Raw genomic sequence first — 14,086 nt, forward strand, 5'->3', positions numbered from 1 at the left:
GCCTTCTTGACCTGCAATCTTCTTCCCGACCTCTCCGTCCCCACCCCCTCTCTGGCCTATCACCCTCACCTTAACCTCCTTCCACCTATCGCATTCCCAACGCCCTCCCCCAAGTCCCTCCTCCCTACCTTTTATCTTAGCCTGCTTGGCACACCCTCCTCATTCCTGAAGGGCTTATGCCCGAAACGTCGATTCTCCTGCTCTTTTGATGCTGCCTGACCTGCTGTGCTTTTCCAGCAACACATTTTTAAGCACCAATTTCAAAAGGGAAGGTTATGCTTAACCAATTATATTGACATTTCTTAAAATAAATAACAAAGTAAAACAAAGCTAATAGTGATGTATTTGGCTTTTCAAAAATCCTTTGATAAGCTGCTACATAATCGAATTATGATTAAATTTGGCACATGTGAAGTCAAAGGATAGGTAGCAGAATGGAAATCAGGCTAGATACGAAACCAAACATGCACTATGAGAATTAAAGGTACTTACTCAGAGTGACAAAAAGATAGTGGTGTTCCAAAATAACCAATATTTCTCCCTCTGCTGTCCTCTCGTTGCATAAGTGATTTGGGCTCGGAAATCAGAAGAATAATTTTAAAATTTCCAGACAACTTCACATTGTGAGACTTAGTTATTGGAAACGAGATCTGTGATTTAAAAAAACCCACTAATAACTTTGCAGAAATGGCAAACTCTGAGTAAGTTAACTTTGTTATGACTCCAAGAGGAGTGCATGAAAATCAGGCCCAACTTCTCTGCAAACATTCCAGTTACCTGCCATTTCAACACACAACCTTTCCCTGGCTAACATCTCTGTCTCAGGCTTGCTGCAGGGCTCCAATGAAGCTCAGCTCAAGCTGGAAGAGCAACATCTCATTTTCCACTTAGAGACCTTGTAGCCTTTCAGGACTCAATATTGAGTTCAACAATTTTAGGGCTTGGGCCATGTTCTAATGCCAACCTCCAAACACCAGGCCCTGTCATCACATGGGTGGCTGCCACAACCAATCTACTGTCAGACAATAATGTTCTCCATTAGCAGCTATTCATTCTCCCAGGCTGATCTTGATCGATTCTTTTGTCTGTGTAACTGTGTTTCTCTCTTATTCTTCCCCCACCACTTCTCTAGCATATAGACCAATCTTTTCCGATATACACTCAGTCCTGAAGAAGGGTCACTAGACACAAAACATTAACTCTGTCTCCACAGATGCTGTCAGGCCTGCTGAATTTTTCCAGCAATTTCTGGTATTAGTTTCGATTTTAAATAGGCTCCTTCAATAAACTCAAAGAAACTTGTTTATCAAGAACAAACATATTTTTTAAACAAGTGGCAGAAACATGTATCTAGTGACTAATCTCCAGCTTAAACTTTAGCCCTTTAATCATAAATAAACACACATTCAACAATTAACAAGATGAGATGGCACAACTCTACAGATCATTCCTATCCAGTTTTTCCCAACGTTTCTTCTCCAAACATCGGAGCTGACCCTGACGGCAAGATCTCCAGAAGGACACCTTTTCTTCTTTTGGGATGGCAGTGAGAACTTCATCAAGGTCAGAATAGAACTATTCTTTACATCTTCTTATGAGTCAAGGATTAGACATAAGTGCTGATGACTATGGCACACAGATTACAGTTGGGACTGTAGGTGAAGAGCTTTGATTCTTTCATTTGTACAATTGGGGAGTTTTGACAGTGCATCAAGATCCCATTCCCAATGACAAAACTGTTACCGTTGATATGAGGGTCAATGAAAGTCTTTCTTTCTCATTCAGAAAGTGCAGTCTCTGCTTTTTCCTTCAGCCAGCCCTCCCTAGAAAGGTGAGCCTCATTAAGGCAACAATTTGGAGTCTTGGTAGTTCACATAATATGATAGCAACCCTACTTTCTGGATGGCCACTCCTGAGGTTATTCTTGAATGTTCTAGCACACAAGTCGCAAAATTTAGAGGGTTTTTTGACCATGAAAATGATGATCCCACTGGTGTAGTTTCTCAGCAGGAGAAAGTAGAACAGTTATTCTTGGGGCGCCATTTTTGAGCCTTTACCAGTTTGCAGTGAGATAAGGTTATCTTGAAAAACATTGCTCGGTCAGATGCTGCTGACAAAAGATTTTAAGACCAAAGGTAATAGTGGGAGATATACAATTTTAACTGCAGATTTGGTGGAGGATTTATTAAGACCACGATCTCAGAGGGTTTTTTTTTTAATTCAGGAAAGGAATGTCTACGATCATGAAACTTGGGAAAGTATCCAATGAGCATATGAACAGCAAAGAGGTGGGGATTAACAGGAAAGGCAAGGAAGAAGAAACATCACCAGAGACATCCTCATTAACAAGTAGCATTGCTCCTCTCTCATCCAGAATTTCTTTTGTTTCTTACACAAAACAAAGAACTGTGGATGCTGAAGACCTGATACAAACAAAATCAGAAATTGCTGGAGAAACTCAGCAAGTTTGGCAGCATGTGTGAAAAGAAAACAAGAGTTTAAGTTTTGAGTATGGCAACCCTTCTTTTGGTGAAGAGGAGCAATTTCTGTTTTTGTTTGTTTTGTTTCTTGCTGTTTAGAAACAATTATTGTGATCTAAATGAACTGTGAAAAAATTGTGGTTACAGGTACCATAGTAACTTTCATGTGAAAAATTGGAGATATAATTGGAAATTATGTCAGTATTTGGATCTGACTTTGAATCAGAGTTTTGTAGGTTGCATGGGTCTTGTGGTGCAATAGTATTGGTCCTATCTTTGGGCTGGAAGGATTAGGTCAAGTCCTACATAATCCACATGTGTGTGATACCATATATTTTCTAATTGCTCTATGTACTTTAAACTTTTATTGTAGGTTATTGTAGCTATAGCTTTATTGACTTGCTTTCTATGTTTAGCAAAGAGAGAGCTGTATTCTATCAATTTAGCCTGGATGCAAAATGCTAATTTTCTGCATTGTCCAATGTTTCTGGAAGTTTTTAAAATTGTAACTTTCAAACTGTTTCTTTTATTCATACTTCCTTTTAATGTTAACACTCTCTATTTCCACAGATTAGCAGAAAATAGATCTTAATTATTTTGATGAATTACTTATTTCTACTTTTATTATTACAGGCAGGTAAAGTACAATTTGGCTATGTTTATGGAATCAGTGTTTTGGGCTGTTTAGCAATTCACACCCTACTGAATCTGATGAGTGTTACGGGGGTCTCATACGGCTGTGTGGCCAGTGTCCTGGGCTACTGTCTCCTTCCAATGATCATTCTTTCTGGCTGTGCAATACTCTTTTCACTCCAGTAAGTATCTAATTAGTAATCAGGGGTGTACATATGGATTGATTTGTGCTCTACTGATTTTGTGAAACTAAGCATTTCTGTCTAACTTTGAACTAGTTCTTAAAATCAACATCTAAAATAACTGAAATTCTCCCACAAAGGCACAACATGGTGCTTTTGTCTAATCTGGTGATTTTATGCATAAAATAATGAAACAAAATGTATGGGATGTTCCATATTAAAACCAGCTAAACATGATTCAATTTTAGAGGTTTGGTCAAAATTAATGGCAAGGGCTTATGCCTGAAACATCAATTCGCCTGCTCCTCGGATGCTGCCTGACCTGCTGTGCTTCTCCAGCACCACAGTCTTGACTCTGATTTCCAGCATCTGCAGTTCTCACTTTCTCCTCCTCAAAATTAATGGGTAAAGATACAGTAGAATAGAAGTTGCAGAAAAACAAAAACAGAAATTGCTGGGAAAGATCAGCAGGCCTGGTAGCATCTGTGGAGAGAAATCAGAGTTAATGTTTCAGGTCCAGTGACTTTTCCTCAGAACCCTTCCAGTTCTGAGGAAAGATCACTGGACTGAGCCGTTAACTCTGATTTCTCTCCACTGATGTTGCCCGACCTGCTGAGTTTTTCTAGAAATTTCTGTCTTTCTTTCTGACTTCTGGCATCCACTGTTTTTTCAATTTTTCTGTCAAAGTTGTGAGATTTCTTTTAGAGGTCAGTGATATTTCAGGTAAAGAACTAAGGTGAATAGGTAGAGTTAAGATGCAGATCAACAAGGGTCTAATTTAGTAGTGGAACATCATGAGGAGCTAAATGGCCTACTCCTGTTCTTTTGATAGAAGTTTATCTTTTATGTCAAAATTAACTTCACAGCCTTTTACAGGTACCAGTTAGACCTGCCATTACTAATGAGATTTAGAGCACATTTCCTTAAAAATTAACACTGCTCCACATACTTAAATTTATTTTTTACTATCAGTATTATAATCTCAGATTCTAGAATGTCATTCCTAATATTTCCGTCTGCCTTCTTAGAGAACATGCAGTTTAATTACATTTATTGGAGACTAGCAGTAGAGTACCAAGTATTCCAAGTGGTACACATCCTTTCCCTCTAAAATAATGGAATCATGAATTTTTCCATCTTGCTGCAACAAAATGGAAAAAGATGTCTTAACCTGTCCTCGAGCTAGTTTACTCTGGAATGTGATTCATAGTGGATCTAAAAATGCTTAATTCCTACTGCCCTTCAGTATTTGCAACATTCTGCCAGTGGACTATTTTGTCCAAAATATTCAGTGTCAAAAGAAATCCTGTTGAAGACTTTGCACAGAATTTGGTTCAATATTTGGACAATGTAATATTAAAACAACCAGAACAAATGCAGGATACCCTGCAAATGGTTTTACCAAATTATCAACACTAACAAACTGATTGTCAGGTATGTAACTGTACTGTACTGAATGCTACTGTTGCACCAGTTATAAAGTGATATATTTTTGCTCCATTTAAACCACTTAAACAAAATGTGGAAAAATTAATCAAAAATGCAATGTAAAATGTAAATGAATATAAAATAAACATGCTAAATTTGGATGAAGTAATCCTTTCCACTACTTGACTATTAAACAGAGAAAAGTACATTGTCATGTCGATCCATAATGTAATCCATTTTACCATGTAGTAGCTATCAAAGATAAGCAAGAAACAATATTCTAATGAAGCCCAAAGGTACTTTTAACTGAATTGTCCCTCTCCTTTCTGTTTGCATTTTGTGATGTGCAACTGAGAACAATGTCTTACCTCAACTTGATGTACCTGTAGTAATATGTCAAACCAATGAACCAAAGCTTAAAGATTGAAAGAGACAATTTGGTCCATCTGTCTGTAATAGCTTTTCGGGAAGAGTAATCAAAACTAGTCTTACTGCCCTATTGTCTTCTCATAGCCTTGCATTTTCCGCTACTTTACATATATATCCAGTTTTCTTTTGTAGGATAACATAATTTCTATTTTAAGCATTCCCTGTGATAAAACAGTCCACGTTCCAACAATCACTTCCATACTAAACTTTTCTGCTCTTGTACCAATTATAATTGAATAACTCTTCATATATCAGCTAGAGGAATTGATTTTCCTGATCTATTCTCAAAAAAAATTCTCTCATTTTAACATTTTGGATTATTCTAATTGGAAACAGATAAAATAAGTTTTAAGAGATCAGTTTTAACAACATTTTCATTATATTGAGTTATAGTTTGTAGCTCTAGAACTGCGCCAGCCGTAGAACTCAATGATGGAAAATTAAAGTTCTACTGAATGTGGTATTCAAGAAGCAGTTCAATTGATAGCTATTTTTCTACTATTTTCACAAGACTTATATGATTTCCTCAAAATTCAACTTGCATAGCAAGCTCACACTGTCAATAGGCTGAAACTTGATCTATTAGATGTTTTATCTCTGAGGTAGGGCTAGAATAAATAAAACAACAAACCTGTCTAGAAAGTGAGAGTATATTGGAAATATTTCAAGCTATCTCCTGTACTATGTGCTCCAGAACTCTTCAAACTGTTGGAAACTCCATGCTGCAATCCAAATAGCTAAAGGTTATTAATTTATACAATACATTACAGCAAAGGAACTGGCCTTTGGGCCCACCAGGTCTATACTGATTCCTAATCCTTGTTTAGACCCACTAATTAATGCACATATGTGGTTTTTATCTCTCTGTTTGCCCCCCGTTTACGTGTCTATTAAGATTCGCCTTGAAGATTGTTAACGTGCCTGCTTCCACCATCTCCACTGGTAGTGCATTCCAGGCACCCACAGCTGTCTGTGTGAAAAGGTAGCCTGCACTTCTCCCCTAAACTCTCCCCTTCTCACCTTGAACCCGTGCCCTCTTGTGGTTGACCTTTCCACCCTGGGAAAAAGTCTGTTATACAGGTGAGTAAATAATAAAATCCAGCAATTAGTTCTGATTACTTGAAAATTTAATTTCTTGAGTGAAATGTCAAGGATCCTTTGAGGTCTGCATCAACAGCCTGGAATTCCCTCCCTAATGACATTGAGAGTCCAGCTACAGTACATGGACTGCAGTGGCTCAAGAAGGCAGCTCATCACCGCCCTCTCAAGAGCAACTAGGAATGGGCAATAAAGGCAGGCCAGGCTAGCGATGCCCTCATACCAAGAATAAATAAAAATAGTACCATTAATGTACTTCAGTGACTAGATATAATACACTGTTAGGCCTCAGCTGGAGTATTGTGTCCAGTTCTGTTCACCATATGATAGGGAGGATATGAACATATTGGAGAGAGTGCAGAACTAGTTTATAAGAATGGTTCCAGGGATGAGTCGCTTCATCTATGAGGATAGATTGAAGAAATTAGGATTGTTCTCCTTGGAGAAGAATGCTAAGAGCAGAACTAATAGAGATTTTTAAAATCAGGAGCAGACTGGAAGGGGAGGCTAGGTGGAAACTGTGCCTGCTTTGTTAAAGGAAGAAGAGGATGTGGATTTAAAGTGATCTGCAAAAGAGGCAAGGCTGAAATGAGAAAAAAATCACTCAATGACTGGTTTGGGTATGGAATGCACTTCCTACAAAAGTGGTGGAGGCAGGTTCAATTGAGGATGATTATATGGATAAACATAATGTGCAAGGGTATGGAGGAAGAAGCCAGGAGAATGGTACTTGGTAATGGTGCTTATTTAATACACATTTGCAGGCTCAAGGGGCTGAGTGGCCTCCTTCTGCATCGTAACATTTCTGTGATTCTGTGAATAGGTGCTTTTGCCTTTTGAAATCTGGACTCAAAACAATGGAACTAATGAATTTAAAAAATAGTTTTCCATATTGCTCCCACATTTAGGCAGTTTCTGTCTTCATGACTGTCAATTGAAACCAATTTCAAAGGCATAAAGGTGGCTTCTGAGGTAAACCAATAGTATGAATAATTTTGGCAGGGCACCCTGATGAGACCGCTATTAAGATACTCTGCTGTTTAAAATATTTCTTTCTTTCTCGCAAACTGGTGTTCTCATTCAGTATGGAATGATTCTCGCATAATGCCAGAGATCAGCTTCTGCTAGACGATCACAGTTAAAGTCAAGCACCTTGTATCAATCATCAACAATATGAAATGTAATTGTACTGCTTTTTTCATCTTCCTCTTCCTGTTCTTTATTCATTTAACCCTTACCCCCCCCCCCCCCCCCCCCCCCCCCCTTTTAAATCTCCTTCAACCACAGTTCAATTGCATTACAAAAAGCAGAGTGTATGCTTATTCTCATAGTTCTCTTTGAGGGACCTTGTGAAATATTACTTACATTATTACAGTAATTACACTTTTAAAATGCTTAACTAGTTTTAGACTTTTGCAAAGCCCTGGAGTTACGAAAGATGTCAAATGCATCTCACTCTTTCTTTAAAGAAGCTTTGCAAATCTTTATGCTCACAAACGATAGCTCCACTTGTTCTGAGCAGGTACCAGTGTCAAACCATGACTAACAATCTAACAGCACCATTAAACACCAGCTGGCAAATCATTTGAAGAGGATAATCCAACAAGACTAATTTTGAATCCCTTTCCATCTTTGTATGAATAGCTTTAGCAACAAAGATAAAAAAAATGAAAACTACTTTTGGCATGATATCATCATCTCTTTCAGATCTGATAGACAAGCACATCAGTCACCACTACAGCTCTGATTGCACAAGCATACATTTTGGAGATTAGATCCTTGCTAAGATAGATTCTGTTATATTATCTGAATTTGAGTAGTCACCCTGCACACCAGCATTGTGCATACATATCCACTGTCACTTCTTTTGGCTAATGCATTTTCCCCTGAAGATATATTTTTAATCCCGGTTGTATTGTCAATAAGACATATAATTGTAAAAGAATACTGGTAGGAATTTGCTATATGTCATCATAACAGTCCAGCAAGCTGTTTAGGAAGACACGAGTTGACAGTTACAAGTGGTATGTTTTATCAATATATGATAAATATTCTATATTAAATATAATGTATTAAAAAGAAAATTGCTGTATTTTGGAGAAACAGATAATATCATGTCAATACAAGGTTCTGGTTTCAAATTCAAATTTCATTGACACAATAAAAGTCTCCTGTCTCTGCTGGGTGTCAGGGTCTGAACTGACTGAGTTTCTGAGTGAGCATGGCTCCAGAGCAAAACAAAATCTACAATTTTACAGAAATTGGCTAAAGATTGACTCCTCTAGATATTGTTCTTTTTCAGTTCGTGAGACAATTCCATACAAGTGTTTACATTATCACTCCTTGATGGCATCACAAACAAATAGTACTTCATAATGGGGAGCTGGTGGCATAGTGGTAATGTCCCTAACATAATTATCCAGAATACAGAGTTCTACATTCATGTTTTGTGGATTTGGGTTTGAATCCTACCGTGGCAGATCATGATATATGAATTCAGTAAAAATTTGGAATTGAAAGCTAGCCTATTTGTGATGATGTAACCAGTGTTGCTTGTGTAAAGACCCATTTGGCTCATTAATGTTTTAGCCAAAGGTATCTGTTGTCCTGACCTATGAGTGACTTCAGATCCACCAATATGAGTGATCCTTAACTGCCCTCTGAAATAGCTCAGCAAGCCACTGATTTCCAGGAACTAAATGCTGGCTCGTTGAGCCAGTAACTCCAACATCCCAGGAATAAATAAATGCTAGAATCACATTGAATTGCACCTGAAAACAGAAGCCGGGATCATAATCCATAATTAATCTGTGCCATTGCATTAGCTATAGGCAGCATTCTGTGGTGCCTGTTAAGGTATACTAGTTGTGTGGAGCCAGCGTTAAATCTGCTGGTGACAGGTTCCTCACCTTGGAAGAGGGTTAAAGTTTCTGCGATATTACTATCAAAGACAACCTCCACCTCTTAAAATCTTCCAGCTGGAGTAGCTACTGGAATTGTTTAAGAAACAGAATCTAACAAAAAAATGGCACAACAGGAGAGAAAACATGTTGTTAGATTCTCTGTTGCTCTACTAGATGCAGTAGTGTAGGAGGTGGAGATAAACGGAGATCTGATTCAACCAGACTGGCAGGACCAGTGGATAAAAGGGATGTATTTGACATACCATTGCAGAAGGCACTTGATAAGGTGCCACATCAATAATTATTGCACAAAGTAAAAGCTCATGGTGTAGGGGATAACATGTTGGCATGCATAGATGATTGGCTGGTTGACAAGAAGCAGAAAGTCGGAAGAAAATGGGTCATCCACAGGTTGACACTATTTTACAAGTGTTGCACTGTAGGGGTCTGGGTTGAGGTCTCAATTGGATCCACTGTTGTTTGTCATTTATATAAATGATTAGATGAGAATTTAGGAGGCATGGTTAATAAGTTGTGGATGACATCAGAATTGGTGGTTTAATCAACAGTTAAGAACGTCATCTAAGATTACAAAGGTATCTTGATCATTTGGGCCAATGGACTGAGTGGCAGACAGAGTTTATTTTGGATAAATGTGAGGTTTTGCATTTTGGTAAAGTGAACAAGGACAGTTAATGGACAGTGTTGTTGAACAAAGAGACCTAGGGGTTCAGGTACATAGTTCTTTGAAAGTTGTGATACAGGTAGACAGGGTGGTTAAGAAAACATTTAGTATGCTTGCCTTCATTGCACAGTCATTGAGTATAGGAGTTTGGACATCATGTTGCAGCTGTACAGGACATTAGTGAGGCCTCTTTTGGAGTACTGAATACAGTCTGGTAGCCCTGTTATAGCAAGGATATTATTAGATTGGAGAGGGTTCAAAAAGTATTTGCCAGCATGTTGCTGAGACTGGATGGTTTGAGTTATAGGAAGAGGCTGGGACATTTTTCACTGGAGCATTGCAGATTGAAAAGGTGATCTTATAGAGATTTATAAAATCATGAGGGGAGTAGATAAGGTGGACTGCAAAAGTCTTTCTCTAGAGTGGGGCAAGTCAAAACTCGGGGGCATATTTTTAAGATAAGAGGAGAAAGATTTAAAAAGGACCTCGGGAGCAAACGTTTTAAACAGAGGGTGATTAGTATGTGGAATATACTGTCAGGGGAAGTGGGAGATGCAGGCACTGTTATAACATTGAAAAGTCATTTGTACAGGTGCATGAATAGGAAAGGGTTTAGAAGGATATGGGCCAAATGCAGGCAAATGGGAAACTTGGTCGGCGTGGATGAATTGGACCAAAGGGTCTGTTTCTGAGCTGTATGATTCTGGCTCTGACTCCCTTCAGGAGAGAAATCAAGTAGTCGGTGTCGTTAATGCCAGGGACTTAAACACAGTGCCACAAGAAGATCAATGCCCTCACTGAAGTGATTAAACTGAGCGATTGTACCTAAAAATACCATATCCCATCCATTGTAGCATGCCTCAATACTCAAACACACTTTATCACCCTGCAGACGTTCACTGTGGGTGCAGTTGCAAAAGAAAGGGAAATCTTAAGATTGTGGAACTGGTCCTCCCAGTTGCTCATGTAGTACAACCTGCTGCATTCTCTTCAGATGATAGAATTCATGCTCCCACTCCTGCCACTCCACTAGTGTCCTTCCAATTGCACATCAGCCCAGACTGCCACCTCACATGTCGAGGTGGTGCTTTCTGAGAGATCACTCTGCAATGCTATCGGTATGCAACTGGGTATCATAACGTTGTAGACTTCCAGCACCATGCTGCAGCAACTGGAGTAGCATTTTTTTGGAGCAATAGACCAGGTAAAGACACATGGAAGACAGCCACTGAAGCAATGCACAAGGTTGATTAGTTGTCATTTGTAAGAAATATGTCATAGTTGAATTTACACTGACATATACATTTTATGTTGTTGTTTATTTTTACTTTGTGCCCCAAATGAATAAAAGGTTGTGGGACAGTTGGGGAATGGAGAATTTTGTTTCCTTTCACCAATATTGCTAATAAATGAGTCACTCACAGACAGCCCAGTCAGAAAGGGGATGCATCAGTTGCCTCCTCTTTCTCTTTATTGTCCTTTTTAGTGGGCCACTGTATAGCTAGGATAAAGGTGTTCCCTCTCAATGTATAGCATGCACCTTGTCAATCACAACTCTGAACACCTACACTAACACATATTGCAGGGCCCCTCTGGAACAGTCCAGGCTGCTGAAGTGTTATTTCAGCATACCAATAATCTCTTTTAACACAATTCTAGGGCATCACTTTGGTTACGTGCATGCAACCCACATGTGGGTCACTTGTGCACTGATGGTATGAGTCTTCAATGTTGTTAGTATATAGTCTGTGTCACTCAATATACTCCTCTTCTTTGTCATTGTAGCACAGTAGACAGGCCACTGTTGCCGGGACACCAGGCTTTGATTTGCATGATACTTTGTTTGTGGTCACGAACGAGTTGAGCATTGCAGGAATTAAATCCCTTTTGGTAATGGGACACCTCAAAGCTGATGTGATTTTCACAAAGTGACATGTAGCAGTTTACCTGATTAGAAAACCTGAAACTCTTGTGAAGCTGTGTGCTTTCTTTAACTTATTCCTGATAGGAGACAATTAAGTCTACTTGGAACACAGAGCCTTAGAGGATTCACTTGTACAAACTTGGAGATATTTCAAATATCAGCAATTTCAGCCCAAGGTGTACATTTGCACTGGATGCCATTTCGAAGCGAAGTGTCTCTCCTTGTGCAGAAAAAGCATGCATTGAGGAGTTAGATTTTGTGACCTTTGTAGCAATGATGGAACAATGGTGGGTGGTGTGACAATGTAGTCTTTACAGGAAACTAGTAACAACAGGGAAAAGATCAGGGTCTAATAACAGCACAGGGGTTTCATGATAAAAAGAACTAACTTGCAATGTGTCTGAAAAAAAAGGATAAAATCAATGATTTCAATAATTCATCAACCTCGAAATCACTGCAGATCATGTGACTGTGTGGTTGCTGATATCAAATTGCACCATCCGTATTTTAGTGTGAATATATTTTAAAATGAATGAGTTATTGCATCTATGCAATTATTGGATGATCATTTGATAGATTCTTCGAGAAGAAAAATACTAATTATCAAATTTTACTCAAAACCAACTCCAATTTTGAGTTAATTCATTTTCTGATCCCTGCATTTAATTCCTGCAACAGTGGTGCTGATGAAAATCAAGGAAACAAAACTTATTATTCTTTGTCAATCTTCCCCCAATCCCCACCACCTCCCGATTGCACTGTGGTATACCACTCTTTACCATTTCTTTAAACTGAAATGCCACCAAACTTGAAAGAAATCATGCAAATATTTCAGGAATTACTAAACATCTGATGTGGTAAAGTTCAGTCATGATAATGTGCTCTGTCTTATTAATCTCAGGGGAATGACTGGAATTCCGCTCGCTCTGATTGTCATTGGATGGTGCAGCCTTTCAGCCTCAAAAATATTTATCTCGACACTGGCAATGGAGGGGCAACAGCTTCTTGTCGCCTACCCTTGTGCCTTACTGTATGGGATCTTTGCACTTCTGACTGTTTTCTAAGCTACAGTTTCAATACTGAATGTACACCTTGTTTCAAAGTACATTTTGTTTTCCCTAATGCAATTTTGTGACTCAATAAAGAAACATAATCAATTTTGTAGCCTGAGTACACTTTATTATATTTTGGGGCTAGCTTTGCAATGAAAGTAAGATCACCCATTGTCTCCACACCATGAGAAATTTGTTGTAATACATCGACAGTTTGGAGTGTTTATGTTCTTCCCATAGATTCACACCTCACTTGCTTAAGTCTGGGGAATTTACATACAGATTGAATTGCTCCTCTTATTACAGTCTGCATGAGACATTTACCGCAGTTTATTTAGTTAAAATAACAATTTTCCAGCGCAGGATACCGGCAATCTTCCAGCAACTTATCTCGCCAACATCACCCTCTTCATTGTGCTTGGTTCCTTGAAGCTAAGCCAGAGAAACCTCAAATCCCATTGGTAAATTGACTGCCATCAATGATCCAGCTGTCTCATTAGTTCTGACGAGGATAGTAGACCTACTTGATTTGGCAACCAGATTATTAAGCCAGTCACAGAGGACCTACTCAGTTCTGAGTTATGCCATCTTAAAGACAAATTATTTCAAAACAACAAAATGATGGTAATGCTCATATTTAGATATCTTGCATAGTTAGTTTTCATAATACAATAGATGATAATGGGCAGATTTTAAACTAGAAGGACACCTAATGGTAACCACCATTAATTAAACTTTCCTCTGTGTTCTTCAGCTCCAAAAGTCTTTGCCAATCAAGTTGCCAGAAGTGTTCAGGCTATTTGATTTGGAAGGGTGACGATCACAGTGTAACCACAAGAATTCGAGCTACTTCATTGCTCCTTCAACAGTAATGAACTACCTCCCGGTGCTTTTCCAAGTGAGATCACCAACTCAAGACAGATTTGTTGTTAAGCTTGAATTCTGATTGGCTTAACTTAACTTAACTTAAAACTACAATAAACAATGTTGTCCACTAATCGTTTTACAAAAATCTCTTTGGAGTGATGTGCAGAGACATTGTAACAACCATCTTTCATTGAGATGGATAAACTTGTCACTTTAATACCTATGTTCTTCCAAAGCATTCTGAGGTTCTGATGGCAGATTCAAAGCAGTTTAATGCTTATTATACTTTTGTCAAAACTGCCGCACCAGGCCATACAAAGACAGGTTCTGTCTACTCATTGTTCTGAAGAAAGGTCCTTGCACCCAAAGCACTAATTCTACTTTCTCTCCAGCAATGCTGCCAGA

General features: G+C 38.6%; 1 protein-coding gene across 1 annotated transcript in view; it reads left to right on the plus strand.

Annotated features, from left to right (window-relative positions):
- The window catches only part of LOC122550739 (protein YIPF5-like), a 34,852-nt gene extending 21,933 nt beyond the window's left edge, over positions 1 to 12,919 (plus strand). Inside the window, exons 5-6 of the mRNA XM_043691930.1 lie at positions 3,114 to 3,295; positions 12,664 to 12,919. Coding sequence (XP_043547865.1) covers positions 3,114 to 3,295; positions 12,664 to 12,826 — 345 coding nt within the window. The 3' untranslated portion in view covers positions 12,827 to 12,919. The remainder of the gene's footprint in view (positions 1 to 3,113; positions 3,296 to 12,663) is intronic.
- The last annotated feature ends 1,167 nt before the right edge of the window (positions 12,920 to 14,086 follow it).

Source organism: Chiloscyllium plagiosum, chromosome 1, assembly GCF_004010195.1.
Source record: "Chiloscyllium plagiosum isolate BGI_BamShark_2017 chromosome 1, ASM401019v2, whole genome shotgun sequence".
Lineage (NCBI taxonomy): Eukaryota > Metazoa > Chordata > Chondrichthyes > Orectolobiformes > Hemiscylliidae > Chiloscyllium > Chiloscyllium plagiosum.